Here is a 20,028-nt window from a genome sequence, read left to right on the forward strand (position 1 = left end):
TCAGAGGGGAATGAGTCTCTAATAATACCTAAACCTATGGTCTGTGAGAGGAGAATGAATCTCTAACAATCCCAAAACCTATGGTCTGTGAGAGGAGAATGAGTCTCTAATAATCCCTAAACCTATGGTCTGTGAGAGGAGAATGAGTTTCTAATCATCCCTAAACCTATGGTCTGTGAGAGGAGAATGAGTCTCTGAAATTCCCTAAACCTAAGGTCTGTGAGATGAGAATGAGTTTCTAATAATCCCTAAACCTATGGTCTGTGAGAGGAGAATGAGTGTCTAAAATGCCCTAAACCTAAGGTCTGTGAGATGAGAATGAGTCTCTAATAATCCCTTAACCTATGGTCTGTGAGAGGAGAATGAGTCTCTAATAATCCCTAGACCTATGGTCTGTGAGAGGAGAATGAGTCTCTAAAATTCCCTAAACCTAAGGTCTGTGAGAGGGGGAGGAGTCTCTAATAATCCCTAAACCTATGGTCTGTGAGATGAAAATGAGTCTCTAATAAACCCTAAACCTATGGTCTGTGAGAGGAGAATGAGTCTCTAAAATTCCCTAAACCTAAGGTCTGTGAGAGGAGAATGAGTCTCTAATAATCCCTAAACCTATGGTCTGTGAGATGAGAATGAGTCTCTAATAAACCCTAAACCTATGGTCTGTGAGAGGAGAATGAGTCTCTAATAATCCCTAATCCTATGGTCTGTGAGAGGAGTGTGAGTCTCTAATAATCCCGAAACCTATGGTCTGTGAGATGAGAATGAGTCTCTAATAATCCCTAAACCTATGGTCTGTGAGAGGAGAATGAGTCTCAAATAATCCCTAAACCTAAGGTCTGTGAAAGGAGAATGATTCTCTAATAATCCTTAAACCTATGGTCTGTGAGAGGAGAATCAATCCCTAAACCTATGGTCTGTGAGAGGAGAGTAAGTCTCTAATAATCCCGAAACCTATGGTCTGTGAGAGGAGTATGAGTCTAATAATCCCTAAACCTATGGTCTGTGAGAGGAGAATGAATCTCTAACAATCCCTAAACCTATGGTCTGTGAGAGGAGAATGAGTCTCTAAAATCCCTAAACCTAAAGTCTGTGAGATGAGAATGAGTCTCTAATAATCCCTAAACCTATGGTCTGTGAGAGGAGAATGAGTCTCTAATAATCCCTAAACCTATGGTCTTTGAGACGAGAATGATTCTCAAATAATCCTTAAACATATGGTATGTGAGAGGAGAATGAGTCTCTAATAATCCCTAAACCTATGGTCTGTGAGAGGAGTATGAGTCTCTAATAATCCCTAGACCTATGGTCTGTGAGAGGAGAATGAGTCTCTAAAATTCCCTAAACCTAAGGTCTGTGAGAGGAGAATCAGGCTGTTGTTCTCCTTGTCTTGATAAACCAGTTGTGATAGTTTGGCATAATAGCTGTAATGGTATAATAGCTGCAATGGTATGATATGATAGCTGTAATGGTATGATAGCTGTAATGGTATGATAGCTGTAATGGTATGGTATAATAGCTGTAATGGTATGATAGCTGCATTGGTGTGGTGTAATAGCTGTCATGGTTTGATATGATAGCTGTAATGGTTTGATATGATAGCTGTAATGGTATGGTATGGTATAATAGCTGTCATGGTTTGATATGATAGCTGTAATGGTATGGTATGATATAATAGCTGTCATGGTTTGATATGATAGCTGTAATGCCATGGTATAATAGCTGTAATGGTATGATAGCTGTAATGGTATGGTATGGTATAATAGCTGTAATGGTATGATAGCTGTAATGGTATGATAGCTGTAATGGTATAATAGCTGTAATGGTATGATAGCTGTAATGGTATGGTATGGTATAATAGCTGTAATGGTATGATAGCTGTAATGGTATGATAGCTGTAATGGTATGGTATGGTATAATAGCTGTAATGGTATGATAGCTGTAATGGTATAATAGCTGTAATGGTATGATAGCTGTAATGGTATGATAGCTGTAATGGTATAATAGCTGTAATGGTATAATAGCTGTAATGGTATGATAGCTGTAATGGTTTGATATGATAGCTGTAATGGTATGGTATGGTATAATAGCTGTAATGGTATGATAGCTGTAATGGTATGATAGCTGTAATGGTATGATAGCTGTAATGGTATGATAGCTGTAATGGTATAATAGCTGTAATGGTATGATAGCTGTAATGGTATGATAGCTGTAATGGTATAATAGCTGTAATGGTATAATAGCTGTAATGGTATAATAGCTGTAATGGTATGATAGCTGTAATGGTTTGATATGATAGCTGTAATGGTATGGTATGGTATAATAGCTGTAATGGTATGATAGCTGTAATGGTATGATAGCTGTAATGGTATGGTATGGTATAATAGCTGTAATGGTATGGTATAATAGCTGTAGTGGTATGATAGCTGTAATGGTGTGATAGGTGAAGTTTTACCTGCCATCTCTCTCCAGTACTCAGGGTCAGATGAATTAGTCTCTGATACAAAGAAGTTGCTAGGTTCTTTGTTTTCATCTAGAGGAGAAGGAGAGAACAGAAGGACAATAATTCATCAGTTCATCTGGAGCCTCAGTTGATTTGGTCCCATGCACACAGAAAACGAAAGGAACCAATGTAGAAAGGAACCAATGTCTTTAAACACCTCGATAACACCTAGGTAACACTGCGTACCAGCTGTTTTGGAGTTTTCTTTGGTTGCATAAACAGGCAGTCCATGGTCTCTGCTTTTATGAGTCTGAGAACACAGAGAGAGATAGAGGTTTGAACATCTAGATATCAGAGATAGTGTTGAATAATGCTACACAGGATGCCGGTGTAGACTAGACTACCAGCTGGCTTTCACAGACTTGAAGAATCAATGGAGTGGAACAACTCTTCTTTTGGCCTAATCTTGTATGTCCAGAACAACACTGTTAACAACACTGTAGACATGAGCGGAGGGTTTATTTCATGTAAATCACCTTTATGATGAAGGCATGCATCTAAATCACCTTGATTTGATTTTTTTGATTTTTTATTTCACCTTTAGTTAACCAGGTAGGCAAGTTGAGAACAAGTTCTCATTCACAATATATGGTAGTTAAAAACATGTTCTCATTTGCAACTGCGACCTGGCCAAGATAAAGCAAAGCAGTTAGACACATACAACAACACAGAGTTACATATGGAGTAAAACAAACATACAGTCAATAATACAGTAGAAACAAGTCTATATACGATGTGAGCAAATGAAGTAGGATAAGAGATGTAAGGCAATAAATAGGCCATGGTGGAGAAGTACAATATAGCAATTAAACACTGGAATGATAGGATGTACAGAAGATGAATGTGCAAATAGAGATACTGGGGTGCAAAGGAGCAAGATAAATACATAAATACAGTATGGGGATGAGGTAGATTAGATGGGCTATTTACAGATGAGCTATGTACAGGTGCAGTAATCTGTGAGCTGCTCTAACAGCTGGTACTTAAAGCTAGTGAGGGAGGTAAGAGTCTCCAGCTTCAGAGATTTTTGCAGTTCGTTCCAGTCATTGGCAGCAGAAAACTGGAAGGAGAGGCGGCCAAAGGAGGAATTGGCTTTGGGGGTGACGAGTGAGATATACCTGCCGGAGCGCGTGCGATGGGTGGGTGCTGCTATGGTGACCAGTGAGCTGAGATAAGGCAGGGCTTTACCTAGCAGAGACTTGTAGATGACCTGGAGCCAGTGGGTTTGGCGACGAGTATGTAGCGAGGGCCATCCAACGAGAGCATACAGGTCACAGTGGTGGGTAGTACATGGGGCTTTGGTGACAAAACAGATGGCACTGTGATAGACTGCATCCAATTTGCTGAGTAGGGTGTTGGAGGCTATTTTGTAAATTACATCGCCGAAGTCGAGGATTGGTACGATAGTCCGTTTTACGAGGGTGTTTGGCAGCATGAGTGAAGGATGCTTTGTTGCGAAATAGGAAGCCGATTCTAGATTTAATTTTGGATTGGAGATGTTTAATGTGAGTCCGGAAGGAGAGTTTACAGTCTAACCAGACACCTAGGTATTTGTAGTTGTCCAAATATTCTAAGTCAGAGCCGTCCAGAGTAGTGATGCTGGACCGGCGGGCAGGTGCGGGCAGCGAATGGGTTGTGGATAAATCGGTAGTGACAGTGTTTCCTAGCCTCAGTGCAGTGTGCAGCTGGGAGGAGGTGCTCTTATTCTCCATGGACTTTACAGTGTCCCAGTACTTTTTTGAGTTTTTACTACAGGATGCAAATTTCAGTTTGAAAAAGCTAGCCTTAGATTTCCTAAATGCCTGTGTATATTGGTTCCTACCTTCCCTGAAAAGTTGCCTATCACGGGGGCTATTCGATGCTAATGCAGAAAGCCAGAGGATGTTTTTCTGCTGGTCAAGGGCAGACATGTCTGGAGTGAACAAAGGGCTACATCTATTCCTGGTTCTACATTTTTGGAATGGAGAGTGCTTATTTAAGATAGTTATTAGACTGTGAATGTATCTTTCATTCGTGTTACTATTCGACTGTGATTGTCAATTCAATAGTGTTTTTATTAGACTGTGAATGTCTCTTCATTAGTGTTACAATTAGTCTGTGAATGTCTCTTCATTGGTGTTACTATTAGACTGTAAATGTCTCTTCATTAGTTACGTTACTAGACTGTGAATGTCTCTACATTAGTTATGTAACTAGACTGTGAAAGTCTTCTTCATTAGTGTTATTAGACTGTTAATGTCGTCTTCATTAGTGTTATTATACTGTGAATGTCTCTTCTTTACTGTTGTTATTAGACTACATATCATTACTATTAGACTGTGAATGTCTCTTACATATTTTACTATTAGACTGTGAATGTCTCTTAAATATCATTACTATTAGACTGTGATAGTCTCTTCGTTAGTGTTATTAGACTGTGAATGTCTCTTACATATCATTACTATTAGACTGTGAATGTCTCTTTATTAGTGTTGTTATTAGTGTTAATGTTAGACTGTGAATGTCTCTTCATTTGTGTTACAATTAGTCTGTGAATGTCTCTTCATTAGTGTTGTTATTAGACTGTGAATGTCTCTTCATTATTGTTGTTATTAGATTGTGAATGTCTCTTACATATCATTACTATTAGACTGTGAATGTCTCTTACATATCATTACAATTAGACTGTGAATGTCTCTTACATATCATTACTATTAGACTGTGAATGTCTCTTACATATCATTACTATTAGACTGTGAATGTCTCTTACATATCATTACTGTTAGACTGTGAGTGTCTCTTACATATCATTACTATTAGACTGTGAATGTCTCTTCTTTACTGTTGTTATTAGACTGTGAATGTCTCTTACATATAATTACTATTAGACTGTGAATGTCTCTTACATATCATTACTATTAGACTGTGAATGTCTCTTACATATCATTACTATTAGACGGTGAATGTCTCTTACATATCATTACTATAAGACTGTGAAAGTCTCTTACATATCATTACTGTTAGACTGTGAGTGTCTCTTACATATCATTACCATTAGACTGTGAATGTCTCTTACATATCATTACTGTTAGACTGTGAATGTCTCTTACATATCATTACTATTAAACTGTGAATGTCTCTTACATATCATTACTATAAGACTGTGAAAGTCTCTTACATATCATTACTATTAGACTGTGGATGTATCTTACATATCATTACTGTAAGACTGTGAAAGTCTCTTACATATCATTACTGTTAGACTGTGAGTGTCTCTTACATATCATTACCATTAGACTGTGAATGTCTCTTACATATCATTACTATTAGACTGTGAATGTCTCTTACATATTTTACTATTAGACTGTGAATGTCTCTTAAATATCATTACTATTAGACTGTGATAGTCTCTTCGTTAGTGTTATTAGACTGTGAATGTCTCTTACATATCATTACTATTAGACTGTGAATGTCTCTTACATATCATTACTATTAGACTGTGAATGTCTCTTTACTGTTGTTATTATACTGTGAATGTCTCTTACATATCATTACTATTAGACTGTGAATGTCTCTTACATATTTTACTATTAGACTGTGAATGTCTCTTAAATATTATTACTATTAGACTGTGAATGTCTCTTACATATAATTACTATTAGACTGTGAATGTCTCTTACATATCATTACTATTAGACTGTGAATGTCTCTTACATATCATTACTATTAGACTGTGAATGTCTCTTACATATCATTACTATTAGACGGTGAATGTCTCTTACATGTCATTACTATTAGACTGTGAATGTCTCTTACATATCATTACTATTAGACTGTGAATGTCTCTTACATATCATTACTATTAAACTGTGAATGTCTCTTACATATCATTACTATAAGACTGTGAAAGTCTCTTACATATCATTACTGTTAGACTGTGAATGTCTCTTACATATCATTACTATAAGACTGTGAACGTCTCTTACATATCATTACTGTTAGACTGTGAGTGTCTCTTACATATCATTACCGTTAGACTGTGAATGTCTCTTACATATCATTACTATTAGACTGTGAATGTCTCTTCTTTACTGTTGTTATTAGACTGTGAATGTCTCGTACATATCATTACTATTAGACTGTGAATGTCTATTACATATTTTACTATTAGACTGTGAATGTCTCTTAAATATCATTACTATTAGACTGTGATAGTCTCTTCGTTAGTGTTATTAGACTGTGAATGTCTCTTACATATCATTACTATTAGACTGTGAATGTCTCTTACATATCATTACTATTAGACTGTGAATGTCTCTTACATATCATTATTATTAGACTGTGAATGTCCTTACATATCATTACTATTAGACTGTGAATGTCTCTTACATATCATTACTATTAGACTGTGAATGTCTCTTACATATCATTACTATTAGACTGTGAATGTCTCTTACATATCATTACTATCAGACTGTGAATGTCTCTTACATATCATTACTATAAGACTGTGAAAGTCTCTTACATATCATTACTATTAGACTGTGAATGTCTCTTACATATCATCACTATAAGCCTGTGAAAGTCTCTTACATATCATTACTGTTAGACTGTGAGTGTCTCTTACATATCATTACTATCAGAATGTGAATGTCTCTTACATATCATTACTATTAGACTGTGAATGTCTCTTCTTTACTGTTGTTATTAGACTGTGAATGTCTCTTACATATCATTACTATTAGACTGTGAATGTCTCTTACATATTTTACTATTAGACTGTGAATGTCTCTTAAATATCATTACGAATAGACTGTGATAGTCTCTTCGTTAGTGTTATTAGACTGTGAATGTCTCTTACATATCATTACTATTAGACTGTGAATGTCTCTTACATATCATTACTCTTAGACTGTGAATGTCTCTTACATATCATTATTATTAGACGGTGAATGTCTCTTACATACCATTACTATCAGACTGTGAATGTCTCTTACAAATCATTACTATTAGACTGTGAGTGTCTCTTACATATCATTACAATTAGACTGTGAATGTCTCTTACATATCATTACTGTCAGACTGTGAATGTCTCTTACAAATCATTACTATTAGACTGTGAATGTCTCTTACATATCATTACTATTAGACTGTGAATGTCTCTTACATATCATTACTATTAGACTGTGAATGTCTCTTACATATCATTACTATTAGACGGTGAATGTCTCTTACATATCATTACTATAAGACTGTGAAAGTCTCTTACATATCATTACTGTTAGACTGTGAGTGTCTCTTACATATCATTACCATTAGACTGTGAATGTCTCTTACATATCATTACTATTAGACTGTGAATGTCTCTTACATATCATTACTATTAAACTGTGAATGTCTCTTACATATCATTACTATAAGACTGTGAAAGTCTCTTACATATCATTAGTGTTAGACTGTGAGTGTCTCTTACATATCATTACCATTAGACTGTGAATGTCTCTTACATATCATTACTATTAGACTGTGAATGTCTCTTACATATTTTACTATTAGACTGTGAATGTCTCTTAAATATCATTACTATTAGACTGTGATAGTCTCTTCGTTAGTGTTATTAGACTGTGAATGTCTCTTACATATCATTACTATTAGACTGTGAATGTCTCTTACATATCATTACTATTAGACTGTGAATGTCTCTTACATATCATTATTATTAGACGGTGAATGTCTCTTACATACCATTACTATCAGACTGTGAATGTCTCTTACATATCATTACTATTAAACTGTGAATGTCTCTTACATATCATTACTATAAGACTGTGAAAGTCTCTTACATATCATTACTATTAGACTGTGGATGTATCTTACATATCATTACTATAAGACTGTGAAAGTCTCTTACATATCATTACTGTTAGACTGTGAGTGTCTCTTACATATCATTACCATTAGACTGTGAATGTCTCTTACATATCATTACTATTAGACTGTGAATGTCTCTTACATATTTTACTATTAGACTGTGAATGTCTCTTAAATATCATTACTATTAGACTGTGATAGTCTCTTCGTTAGTGTTATTAGACTGTGAATGTCTCTTACATATCATTACTATTAGACTGTGAATGTCTCTTACATATCATTACTATTAGACTGTGAATGTCTCTTACATATTTTACTATTAGACTGTGAATGTCTCTTAAATATCATTACTATTAGACTGTGAATGTCTCTTACATATAATTACTATTAGACTGTGAATGTCTCTTACATATCATTACTATTAGACTGTGAATGTCTCTTACATATCATTACTATTAGACTCTGAATGTCTCTTACATATCATTACTATTAGACGGTGAATGTCTCTTACATGTCATTACTATTAGACTGTGAATGTCTCTTACATATCATTACTATTAGACTGTGAATGTCTCTTACATATCATTACTATTAAACTGTGAATGTCTCTTACATATCATTACTATACGACTGTGAAAGTCTCTTACATATCATTACTATTAGACTGTGAATGTCTCTTACATATCATTACTATAAGACTGTGAACGTCTCTTACATATCATTACTGTTAGACTGTGAGTGTCTCTTACATATCATTACCATTAGACTGTGAATGTCTCTTACATATCATTACTATTAGACTGTGAATGTCTCTTCTTTACTGTTGTTATTAGACTGTGAATGTCTCGTACATATCATTACTATTAGACTGTGAATGTCTATTACATATTTTACTATTAGACTGTGAATGTCTCTTAAATATCATTACTATTAGACAGTGATAGTCTCTTCGTTAGTGTTATTAGACTGTGAATGTCTCTTACATATCATTACTATTAGACTGTGAATGTCTCTTACATATCATTACTATTAGACTGTGAATGTCTCTTACATATCATTATTATTAGACTGTGAATGTCCTTACATATCATTACTATTAGACTGTGAATGTCTCTTACATATCATTACTATTAGACTGTGAATGTCTCTTACATATCATTACTATTAGACGGTGAATATCTCTTACATATCATTACTACCAGACTGTGAAAGGTCTCTTACAAATCATTACTATTAGACTGTGAATGTCTCTTACATATCATTGCTATTAGAATGTGAATGTCTCTTACATATAATTACTATTAGACTGTGAATGTCTCTTACATATCATTACTATCAGACTGTGAATGTCTCTTACATATCATTACTATAAGACTGTGAAAGTCTCTTACATATCATTACTATTAGACTGTGAATGTCTCTTACATATCATCACTATAAGCCTGTGAAAGTCTCTTACATATCATTACTGTTAGACTGTGAGTGTCTCTTACATATCATTACTGTCAGACTGTGAATGTCTCTTACATATCATTACTATTAGACTGTGAATGTCTCTTCTTTACTGTTGTTATTAGACTGTGAATGTCTCTTACATATCATTACTATTAGACTGTGAATGTCTCTTACATATTTTACTATTAGACTGTGAATGTCTCTTAAATATCATTACTATTAGACTGTGAATGTCTCTTACATATAATTACTATTAGACTGTGAATGTCTCTTACATATCATTACTATTAGACTGTGAATGTCTCTTACATATCATTACTATTAGACTGTGAATGTCTCTTACATATCATTACTATTAGACTGTGAATGTCTCTTACATACCATTACTATCAGACTGTGAAAGGTCTCTTACAAATATTTACTATTAGACTGTGAATGTCTCTTACATATCATTACTAATAGACTGTGATAGTCTCTTCGTTAGTGTTATTAGACTGTGAATGTCTCTTACATATCATTACTATTAGACTGTGAATGTCTCTTACATATCATTACTATTAGACTGTGAATGTCTCTTACATATCATTATTATTAGACGGTGAATGTCTCTTACATACCATTACTATCAGACTGTGAATGTCTCTTACAAATCATTACTATTAGACTGTGAATGTCTCTTACATATCATTACTATCAGACTGTGAATGTCTCTTACATATCATTACTATTAGACTGTGAATGTCTCTTACATATCATTACTATTAGACTGTGAGTGTCTCTTACATATCATTACAATTAGACTGTGAATGTCTCTTACATATCATTACTATCAGACTGTGAATGTCTCTTACAAATCATTACTATTAGACTGTGAATGTCTCTTACATATCATTACTATTAGACTGTGAATGTCTCTTACATATCATTACTATTAGACTGTGAATGTCTCTTACATATCATTACTATTAGACGGTGAATGTCTCTTACATATCATTACTATAAGACTGTGAAAGTCTCTTACATATCATTACTGTTAGACTGTGAGTGTCTCTTACATATCATTACCATTAGACTGTGAATGTCTCTTACATATCATTACTGTTAGACTGTGAATGTCTCTTACATATCATTACTGTTAAACTGTGAATGTCTCTTACATATCATTACTATAAGACTGTGAAAGTCTCTTACATATCATTACTGTTAGACTGTGAGTGTCTCTTACATATCATTACCATTAGACTGTGAATGTCTCTTACATATCATTACTATTAGACTGTGAATGTCTCTTACATATTTTACTATTAGACTGTGAATGTCTCTTAAATATCATTACTATTAGACTGTGATAGTCTCTTCGTTAGTGTTATTAGACTGTGAATGTCTCTTACATATCATTACTATTAGACTGTGAATGTCTCTTACATATCATTACTATTAGACTGTGAATGTCTCTTACATATCATTATTATTAGACGGTGAATGTCTCTTACATACCATTACTATCAGACTGTGAATGTCTCTTACAAATCATTACTATTAGACTGTGAATGTCTCTTACATATCATTACTATCAGACTGTGAATGTCTCTTACATATCATTACTATTAGACTGTGAATGTCTCTTACATATCATTACTATTAGACTGTGAGTGTCTCTTACATATCATTACAATTAGACTGTGAATGTCTCTTACATATCATTACTATCAGACTGTGAATGTCTCTTACAAATCATTACTATTAGATTGTGAATGTCTCTTACATATCATTACTATTAGACTGTGAATGTCTCTTACATATCATTACTATTAGACTGTGAATGTCTCTTACATATCATTACTATTAGACGGTGAATGTCTCTTACATATCATTACTATAAGACTGTGAAAGTCTCTTACATATCATTACTGTTAGACTGTGAGTGTCTCTTACATATCATTACCATTAGACTGTGAATGTCTCTTACATATCATTACTATTAGACTGTGAATGTCTCTTACATATCATTACTATTAAACTGTGAATGTCTCTTACATATCATTACTATAAGACTGTGAAAGTCTCTTACATATCATTACTGTTAGACTGTGAGTGTCTCTTACATATCATTACCATTAGACTGTGAATGTCTCTTACATATCATTACTATTAGACTGTGAATGTCTCTTACATATTTTACTATTAGACTGTGAATGTCTCTTAAATATCATTACTATTAGACTGTGATAGTCTCTTCGTTAGTGTTATTAGACTGTGAATGTCTCTTACATATCATTACTATTAGACTGTGAATGTCTCTTACATGTCATTACTATTAAACTGTGAATGTCTCTTACATATCATTACTATAAGACTGTGAAAGTCCCTTACATATCATTACTATTAGACTGTGAATGTCTCTTCTTTACTGTTGTTATTAGACTGTGAATGTCTCGTACATATCATTACTATTAGACTGTGAATGTCTATTACATATTTTACTATTAGACTGTGAATGTCTCTTAAATATCATTACTATTAGACTGTGATAGTCTATTCGTTAGTGTTATTAGACTGTGAATGTCTCTTACATATCATTACTATTAGACTGTGAATGTCTCTTACATATCATTACTATTAGACTGTGAATGTCTCTTACATATCATTACTATTAGACTGTGAATGTCTCTTCTTTACTGTTGTTATTAGACTGTGAATGTCTCGTACATATCATTACTATTAGACTGTGAATGTCTATTACATATTTTACTATTAGACTGTGAATGTCTCTTAAATATCATTACTATTAGACTGTGATAGTCTCTTCGTTAGTGTTATTAGACTGTGAATGTCTCTTACATATCATTACTATTAGACTGTGAATGTCTCTTACATATCATTACTATTAGACTGTGAATGTCTCTTACATATTTTACTATTAGACTGTGAATGTCTCTTAAATATCATTACTATTAGACTGTGAATGTCTCTTACATATAATTACTATTAGACTGTGAATGTCTCTTACATATCATTACTATTAGACTGTGAATGTCTCTTACATATCATTACTATTAGACTGTGAATGTCTCTTACATATCATTACTGTTAGACTGTGAGTGTCTCTTACATATCATTACTATCAGACTGTGAAAGGTCTCTTACAAATCATTACTATTAGACTGTGAATGTCTCTTACATATCATTACTATTAGACGGTGAATGTCTCTTACATATCATTACTATATGACTGTGAAAGTCTCTTACATATCATTACTGTTAGACTGTGAGTGTCTCTTACATATCATTACCATTAGACTGTGAATGTCTCTTACATATCATTACTATTAGACTGTGAATGTCTCTTACATATCATTACTATTAAACTGTGAATGTCTCTTACATATCATTACTATAAGACTGTGAAAGTCTCTTACATATCATTACTGTTAGACTGTGAGTGTCTCTTACATATCATTACCATTAGACTGTGAATGTCTCTTACATATCATTACTATTAGACTGTGAATGTCTCTTACATATTTACTATTAGACTGTGAATGTCTCTTAAATATCATTACTATTAGACTGTGATAGTCTCTTCGTTAGTGTTATTAGACTGTGAATGTCTCTTACATATCATTACTATTAGACTGTGAATGTCTCTTACATGTCATTACTATTAAACTGTGAATGTCTCTTACATATCATTACTATAAGACTGTGAAAGTCCCTTACATATCATTACTATTAGACTGTGAATGTCTCTTCTTTACTGTTGTTATTAGACTGTGAATGTCTCGTACATATCATTACTATTAGACTGTGAATGTCTATTACATATTTTACTATTAGACTGTGAATGTCTCTTAAATATCATTACTATTAGACTGTGATAGTCTATTCGTTAGTGTTATTAGACTGTGAATGTCTCTTACATATCATTACTATTAGACTGTGAATGTCTCTTACATATCATTACTATTAGACTGTGAATGTCTCTTACATATCATTACTATTAGACTGTGAATGTCTCTTCTTTACTGTTGTTATTAGACTGTGAATGTCTCGTACATATCATTACTATTAGACTGTGAATGTCTATTACATATTTTACTATTAGACTGTGAATGTCTCTTAAATATCATTACTATTAGACTGTGATAGTCTCTTCGTTAGTGTTATTAGACTGTGAATGTCTCTTACACATCATTACTATTAGACTGTGAATGTCTCTTACATATCATTACTATTAGACTGTGAATGTCTCTTACATATTTTACTATTAGACTGTGAATGTCTCTTAAATATCATTACTATTAGACTGTGAATGTCTCGTACATATAATTACTATTAGACTGTGAATGTCTCTTACATATCATTACTATTAGACTGTGAATGTCTCTTACATATCATTACTATTAGACTGTGAATGTCTCTTACATATCATTACTGTTAGACTGTGAGTGTCTCTTACATATCATTACTATCAGACTGTGAAAGGTCTCTTACAAATCATTACTATTAGACTGTGAATGTCTCTTACATATCATTACTATTAAACTGTGAATGTCTCTTACATATCATTACTATAAGACTGTGAAAGTCTCTTACATATCATTACGTTAGACTGTGAGTGTCCTCTTACATATCAGTACCATTAGACTGTGAATGTCTCTTACATATCATTACTATTAGACTGTGAATGTCTCTTACATTTTTACTATTAGACTGTGAATGTCTCTTAAATATCATTACTATTAGACTGTGATAGTCTCTTAGTGAGTGTTATTAGACTGTGAATGTCTCTTATCATATCATTACTATTAGACGTGAATGTCTCGTACATATCATTACTCTTAGACTGTGAATGTCTCTTACATATCATTATTATTAGACGGTGAATGTCTCTTACATACCATTACTATCAGACTGTGAATGTCTCTTACAATACATTACTATTAGACTGTGATGTCTCTTACATATCATTAATATCGGACTGTGAATGTCTCTTACATATCATTACTATTAAGACTGTGAATGTCTCTTACATATCATTACTATTAGACTGTTGAGTGTCTCTTACATATCATTACTATTAGACTGTGAATGTCTCTTACATATCATTACTATTAACTGTGAATGTCTCTTACAAATCATTACTATTAGACTGTGAATGTCTCTTACATATCATTACTATTAGACTGTGAATGTCTCTTACATATCATTACTATTAGACTGTGAATGTCTCTTACATATCATTACTATTAGACTGTGAATGTCTCTTACATATCATTACTATTAGACTGTGAATGTCTCTTACATATCATTACTATTAGACTGTGAATGTCTCTTACATATCATTACTATTAGACTGTGAATGTCTCTTACATATCATTACTATTAGACTGTGAATGTCTCTTACATATCATTACTATTAGACTGTGAATGTCTCTTACATATCATTACTATTAGACTGTGAATGTCTCTTACATATCATTACTATTAGACTGTGAATGTCTCTTACTATTGTTATTAGACTGTGAATGTCTCTTACATATCATTACTATTAGACTGTGAATGTCTCTTACATATTTTACTATTAGACTGTGAATGTCTCTTATATATCATTACTATTAGACTGTGAATGTCTCTTACATATCATTACTATTAGACTGTGAATGTCTCTTACATATCATTACTATTAGACTGTGAATGTCTCTTACATATCATTACTATTAGACTGTGAATGTCTCTTACATATCATTACTATTAGACTGTGAATGTCTCTTACATATCATTACTATTAGACTGTGAATGTCTCTTACATATCATTACTATTAGACTGTGAATGTCTCTTACATATCATTACTATTAGACTGTGAATGTCTCTTACATATCATTACTATTAGACTGTGAATGTCTCTTACATATCATTACTATTAGACTGTGAATGTCTCTTACATATCATTACTATTAGACTGTGAATGTCTCTTCTTTACTGTTGTTATTAGACTGTGAATGTCTCTTACATATCATTACTATTAGACTGTGAATGTCTCTTACATATTTTACTATTAGACTGTGAATGTCTCTTACATATCATTACTATTAGACTGTGATGTCTCTTCATTATTGTTATTAGACTGTGAATGTCTCTTACATATCATTACTATTAGACTGTGAATGTCTCTTACATATCATTACTATTAGACTGTGAATGTCTCTTACATATCATTACTATTAGACTGTGAATGTCTCTTACATATCATTACTATTAGACTGTGAATGTCTCTTACATATCATTACTATTAGACTGTGAATGTCTCTTACATATCATTACTATTAGACTGTGAATGTCTCTTACATATCATTACTATTAGACTGTGAATGTCTCTTACATATCATTACTATTAGACTGTGAATGTCTCTTACATATCATTACTATTAGACTGTGAATGTCTCTTACATATCATTACTATTAGACTGTGAATGTCTCTTACATATCATTACTATTAGACTGTGAATGTCTCTTACATATCATTACTATTAGACTGTGAATGTCTCTTACATATCATTACTATTAGACTGTGAATGTCTCTTACATATCATTACTATTAGACTGTGAATGTCTCTTACATATCATTACTATTAGACTGTGAATGTCTCTTACATATCATTACTATTAGACTGTGAATGTCTCTTACATATCATTACTATTAGACTGTGAATGTCTCTTCTTTACTGTTGTTATTAGACTGTGAATGTCTCTTACATATCATTACTATTAGACTGTGAATGTCTCTTACATATTTTACTATTAGACTGTGAATGTCTCTTAAATATCATTACTATTAGACTGTGAATGTCTCTTCATTATTATTAGACTGTGAATGTCTCTTACATATCATTACTATTAGACTGTGAATGTCTCTTACATATCATTACTATTAGACTGTGAATGTCTCTTACATATCATTACTATTAGACTGTGAATGTCTCTTACATATCATTACTATTAGACTGTGAATGTCTCTTACATATCATTACTATTAGACTGTGAATGTCTCTTACATATCATTACTATTAGACTGTGAATGTCTCTTACATATCATTACTATTAGACTGTGAATGTCTCTTACATATCATTACTATTAGACTGTGAATGTCTCTTACATATCATTACTATTAGACTGTGAATGTCTCTTACATATCATTACTATTAGACTGTGAATGTCTCTTACATATCATTACTATTAGACTGTGAATGTCTCTTACAAATCATTACTATTAGACTGTGAATGTCTCTTACATATCATTACTATTAGACTGTGAATGTCTCTTACATATCATTACTATTAGACTGTGAATGTCTCTTACATATCATTACTATTAGACTGTGAATGTCTCTTACATATCATTACTATAAGACTGTGAAAGTCTCTTACATATCATTACTATTAGACTGTGAATGTCTCTTACATATCATTACTATTAGACTGTGAATGTCTCTTACATATCATTACTATTAGACTGTGAATGTCTCTTACATATCATTACTATTAGACTGTGAATGTCTCTTACATATCATTACTATAAGACTGTGAATGTCTCTTACATATCATTACTATTAGACTGTGAATGTCTCTTACATATCATTACTATTAGACTGTGAATGTCTCTTACATATCATTACTATTAGACTGTGAATGTCTCTTACATATTTTACTATTAGACTGTGAATGTCTCTTAAATATCATTACTATTAGACTGTGATGTCTCTTCATTAGTGTTATTAGACTGTGAATGTCTCTTACATATCATTACTATTAGACTGTGAATGTCTCTTACATATCATTACTATTAGACTGTGAATGTCTCTTACATATCATTACTATTAGACTGTGAATGTCTCTTACATATCATTACTATTAGACTGTGAATGTCTCTTACATATCATTACTATTAGACTGTGAATGTCTCTTACATATCATTACTATTAGACTGTGAATGTCTCTTACATATCATTACTATTAGACTGTGAATGTCTCTTACATATCATTACTATTAGACTGTGAATGTCTCTTACATATCATTACTATTAGACTGTGAATGTCTCTTACATATCATTACTATTAGACTGTGAATGTCTCTTACATATCATTACTATTAGACTGTGAATGTCTCTTACATATCATTACTATTAGACTGTGAATGTCTCTTACATATCATTACTATTAGACTGTGAATGTCTCTTACATATCATTACTATTAGACTGTGAATGTCTCTTACATATCATTACTATAAGACTGTGAAAGTCTCTTACATATCATTACTATTAGACTGTGAATGTCTCTTACATATCATTACTATTAGACTGTGAATGTCTCTTACATATCATTACTATTAGACTGTGAATGTCTCTTACATATCATTACTATTAGACTGTGAATGTCTCTTACATATCATTACTATAAGACTGTGAAAGTCTCTTACATATCATTACTATTAGACTGTGAGTGTCTCTTACATATCATTACTATTAGACTGTGAATGTCTCTTACATATCATTACTATTAGACTGTGAATGTCTCTTACATATTTTACTATTAGACTGTGAATGTCTCTTACATATCATTACTATTAGACTGTGATAGTCTCTTCGTTAGTGTTATTAGACTGTGAATGTCTCTTACATATCATTACTATTAGACTGTGAATGTCTCTTACATATCATTACTATTAAACTGTGAATGTCTCTTACATATCATTACTATAAGACTGTGAAAGTCTCTTACATATCATTACTATTAGACTGTGAATGTCTCTTCTTTACTGTTGTTATTAGACTGTGAATGTCTCTTACATATCATTACTATTAGACTGTGAATGTCTCTTACATATTTACTATTAGACTGTGAATGTCTCTTAAATATCATTACTATTAGACTGTGATAGTCTCTTCGTTAGTGTTATTAGACTGTGAATGTCTCTTACATATCATTACTATTAGACTGTGAATGTCTCTTACATATCATTACTATTAGACTGTGAATGTCTCTTACATATCATTACTATTAGACTGTGAATGTCTCTTCTTTACTGTTGTTATTAGACTGTGAATGTCTCTTACATATCATTACTATTAGACTGTGAATGTCTCTTACATATTTACTATTAGACTGTGAATGTCTCTTAAATATCATTACTATTAGACTGTGAATGTCTCTTCATTAGTGTTATTAGACTGTGAATGTCTCTTACATATCATTACTATTAGACTGTGAATGTCTCTTACATATCATTACTATTAGACTGTGAATGTCTCTTACATATTTTACTATTAGACTGTGAATGTCTCTTACATATCATTACTATTAGACTGTGAATGTCTCTTACATATCATTACTATTAGACTGTGAATGTCTCTTACATATCATTACTATTAGACTGTGAATGTCTCTTACATATCATTACTATTAGACTGTGAATGTCTCTTACATATCATTACTATTAGACTGTGAGTGTCTCTTACATATCATTACTATTAGACTGTGAATGTCTCTTACATATCATTACTATTAGACTGTGAATGTCTCTTACATATCATTACTATTAGACTGTGAATGTCTCTTACATATCATTACTATTAGACTGTGAATGTCTCTTACATATCATTACTATTAGACTGTGAGTGTCTCTTACATATCATTACCATTAGACTGTGAATGTCTCTTACATATCATTACTATTAGACTGTGAATGTCTCTTACATATCATTACTATTAGACGGTGAATGTCTCTTACATATCATTACTATTAGACTGTGAATGTCTCTTACATATCATTACTATTAGACATGTCTCTTACATACATTACTATTAGACTGTGAATGTCTCTTACATATCATTACTATTAGACTGTGAATGTCTCTTACATATCATTACTATTAGACTGTGAATGTCTCTTACATATCATTACTATTAGACTGTGATAGTCTCTTACATATCATTACTATTAGACTGTGAATGTCTCTTACATATCATTACTATTAGACTGTGAATGTCTCTTACATATCATTACTATTAGACTGTGAATGTCTCTTACATATCATTACTATTAGACTGTGAATGTCTCTTACATATCATTACTATTAGACTGTGAATGTCTCTTCGTTGTTATTAGACTGTGAATGTCTCTTACATATCATTACTATTAGACTGTGAATGTCTCTTACATATCA

The 20,028-nt window shown here is 32.4% G+C and overlaps 1 protein-coding gene across 1 annotated transcript in view; it reads right to left on the minus strand.

The window, feature by feature from the left end:
- LOC109882324 (SKI family transcriptional corepressor 2) overlaps window positions 1–20,028 on the minus strand; it is a gene marked incomplete at its 5' end in the record, with an annotated part of 108,258 nt that overhangs the window by 53,772 nt on the left and 34,458 nt on the right. The window contains 2 exons of the mRNA XM_031825890.1: window positions 2,450–2,527; window positions 2,684–2,747. Coding sequence (XP_031681750.1) covers window positions 2,450–2,527; window positions 2,684–2,747 — 142 coding nt within the window. The remainder of the gene's footprint in view (window positions 1–2,449; window positions 2,528–2,683; window positions 2,748–20,028) is intronic.

This window comes from Oncorhynchus kisutch, linkage group LG6, assembly GCF_002021735.2.
Source record: "Oncorhynchus kisutch isolate 150728-3 linkage group LG6, Okis_V2, whole genome shotgun sequence".
Classification (NCBI taxonomy): Eukaryota; Metazoa; Chordata; class Actinopteri; order Salmoniformes; family Salmonidae; genus Oncorhynchus; species Oncorhynchus kisutch.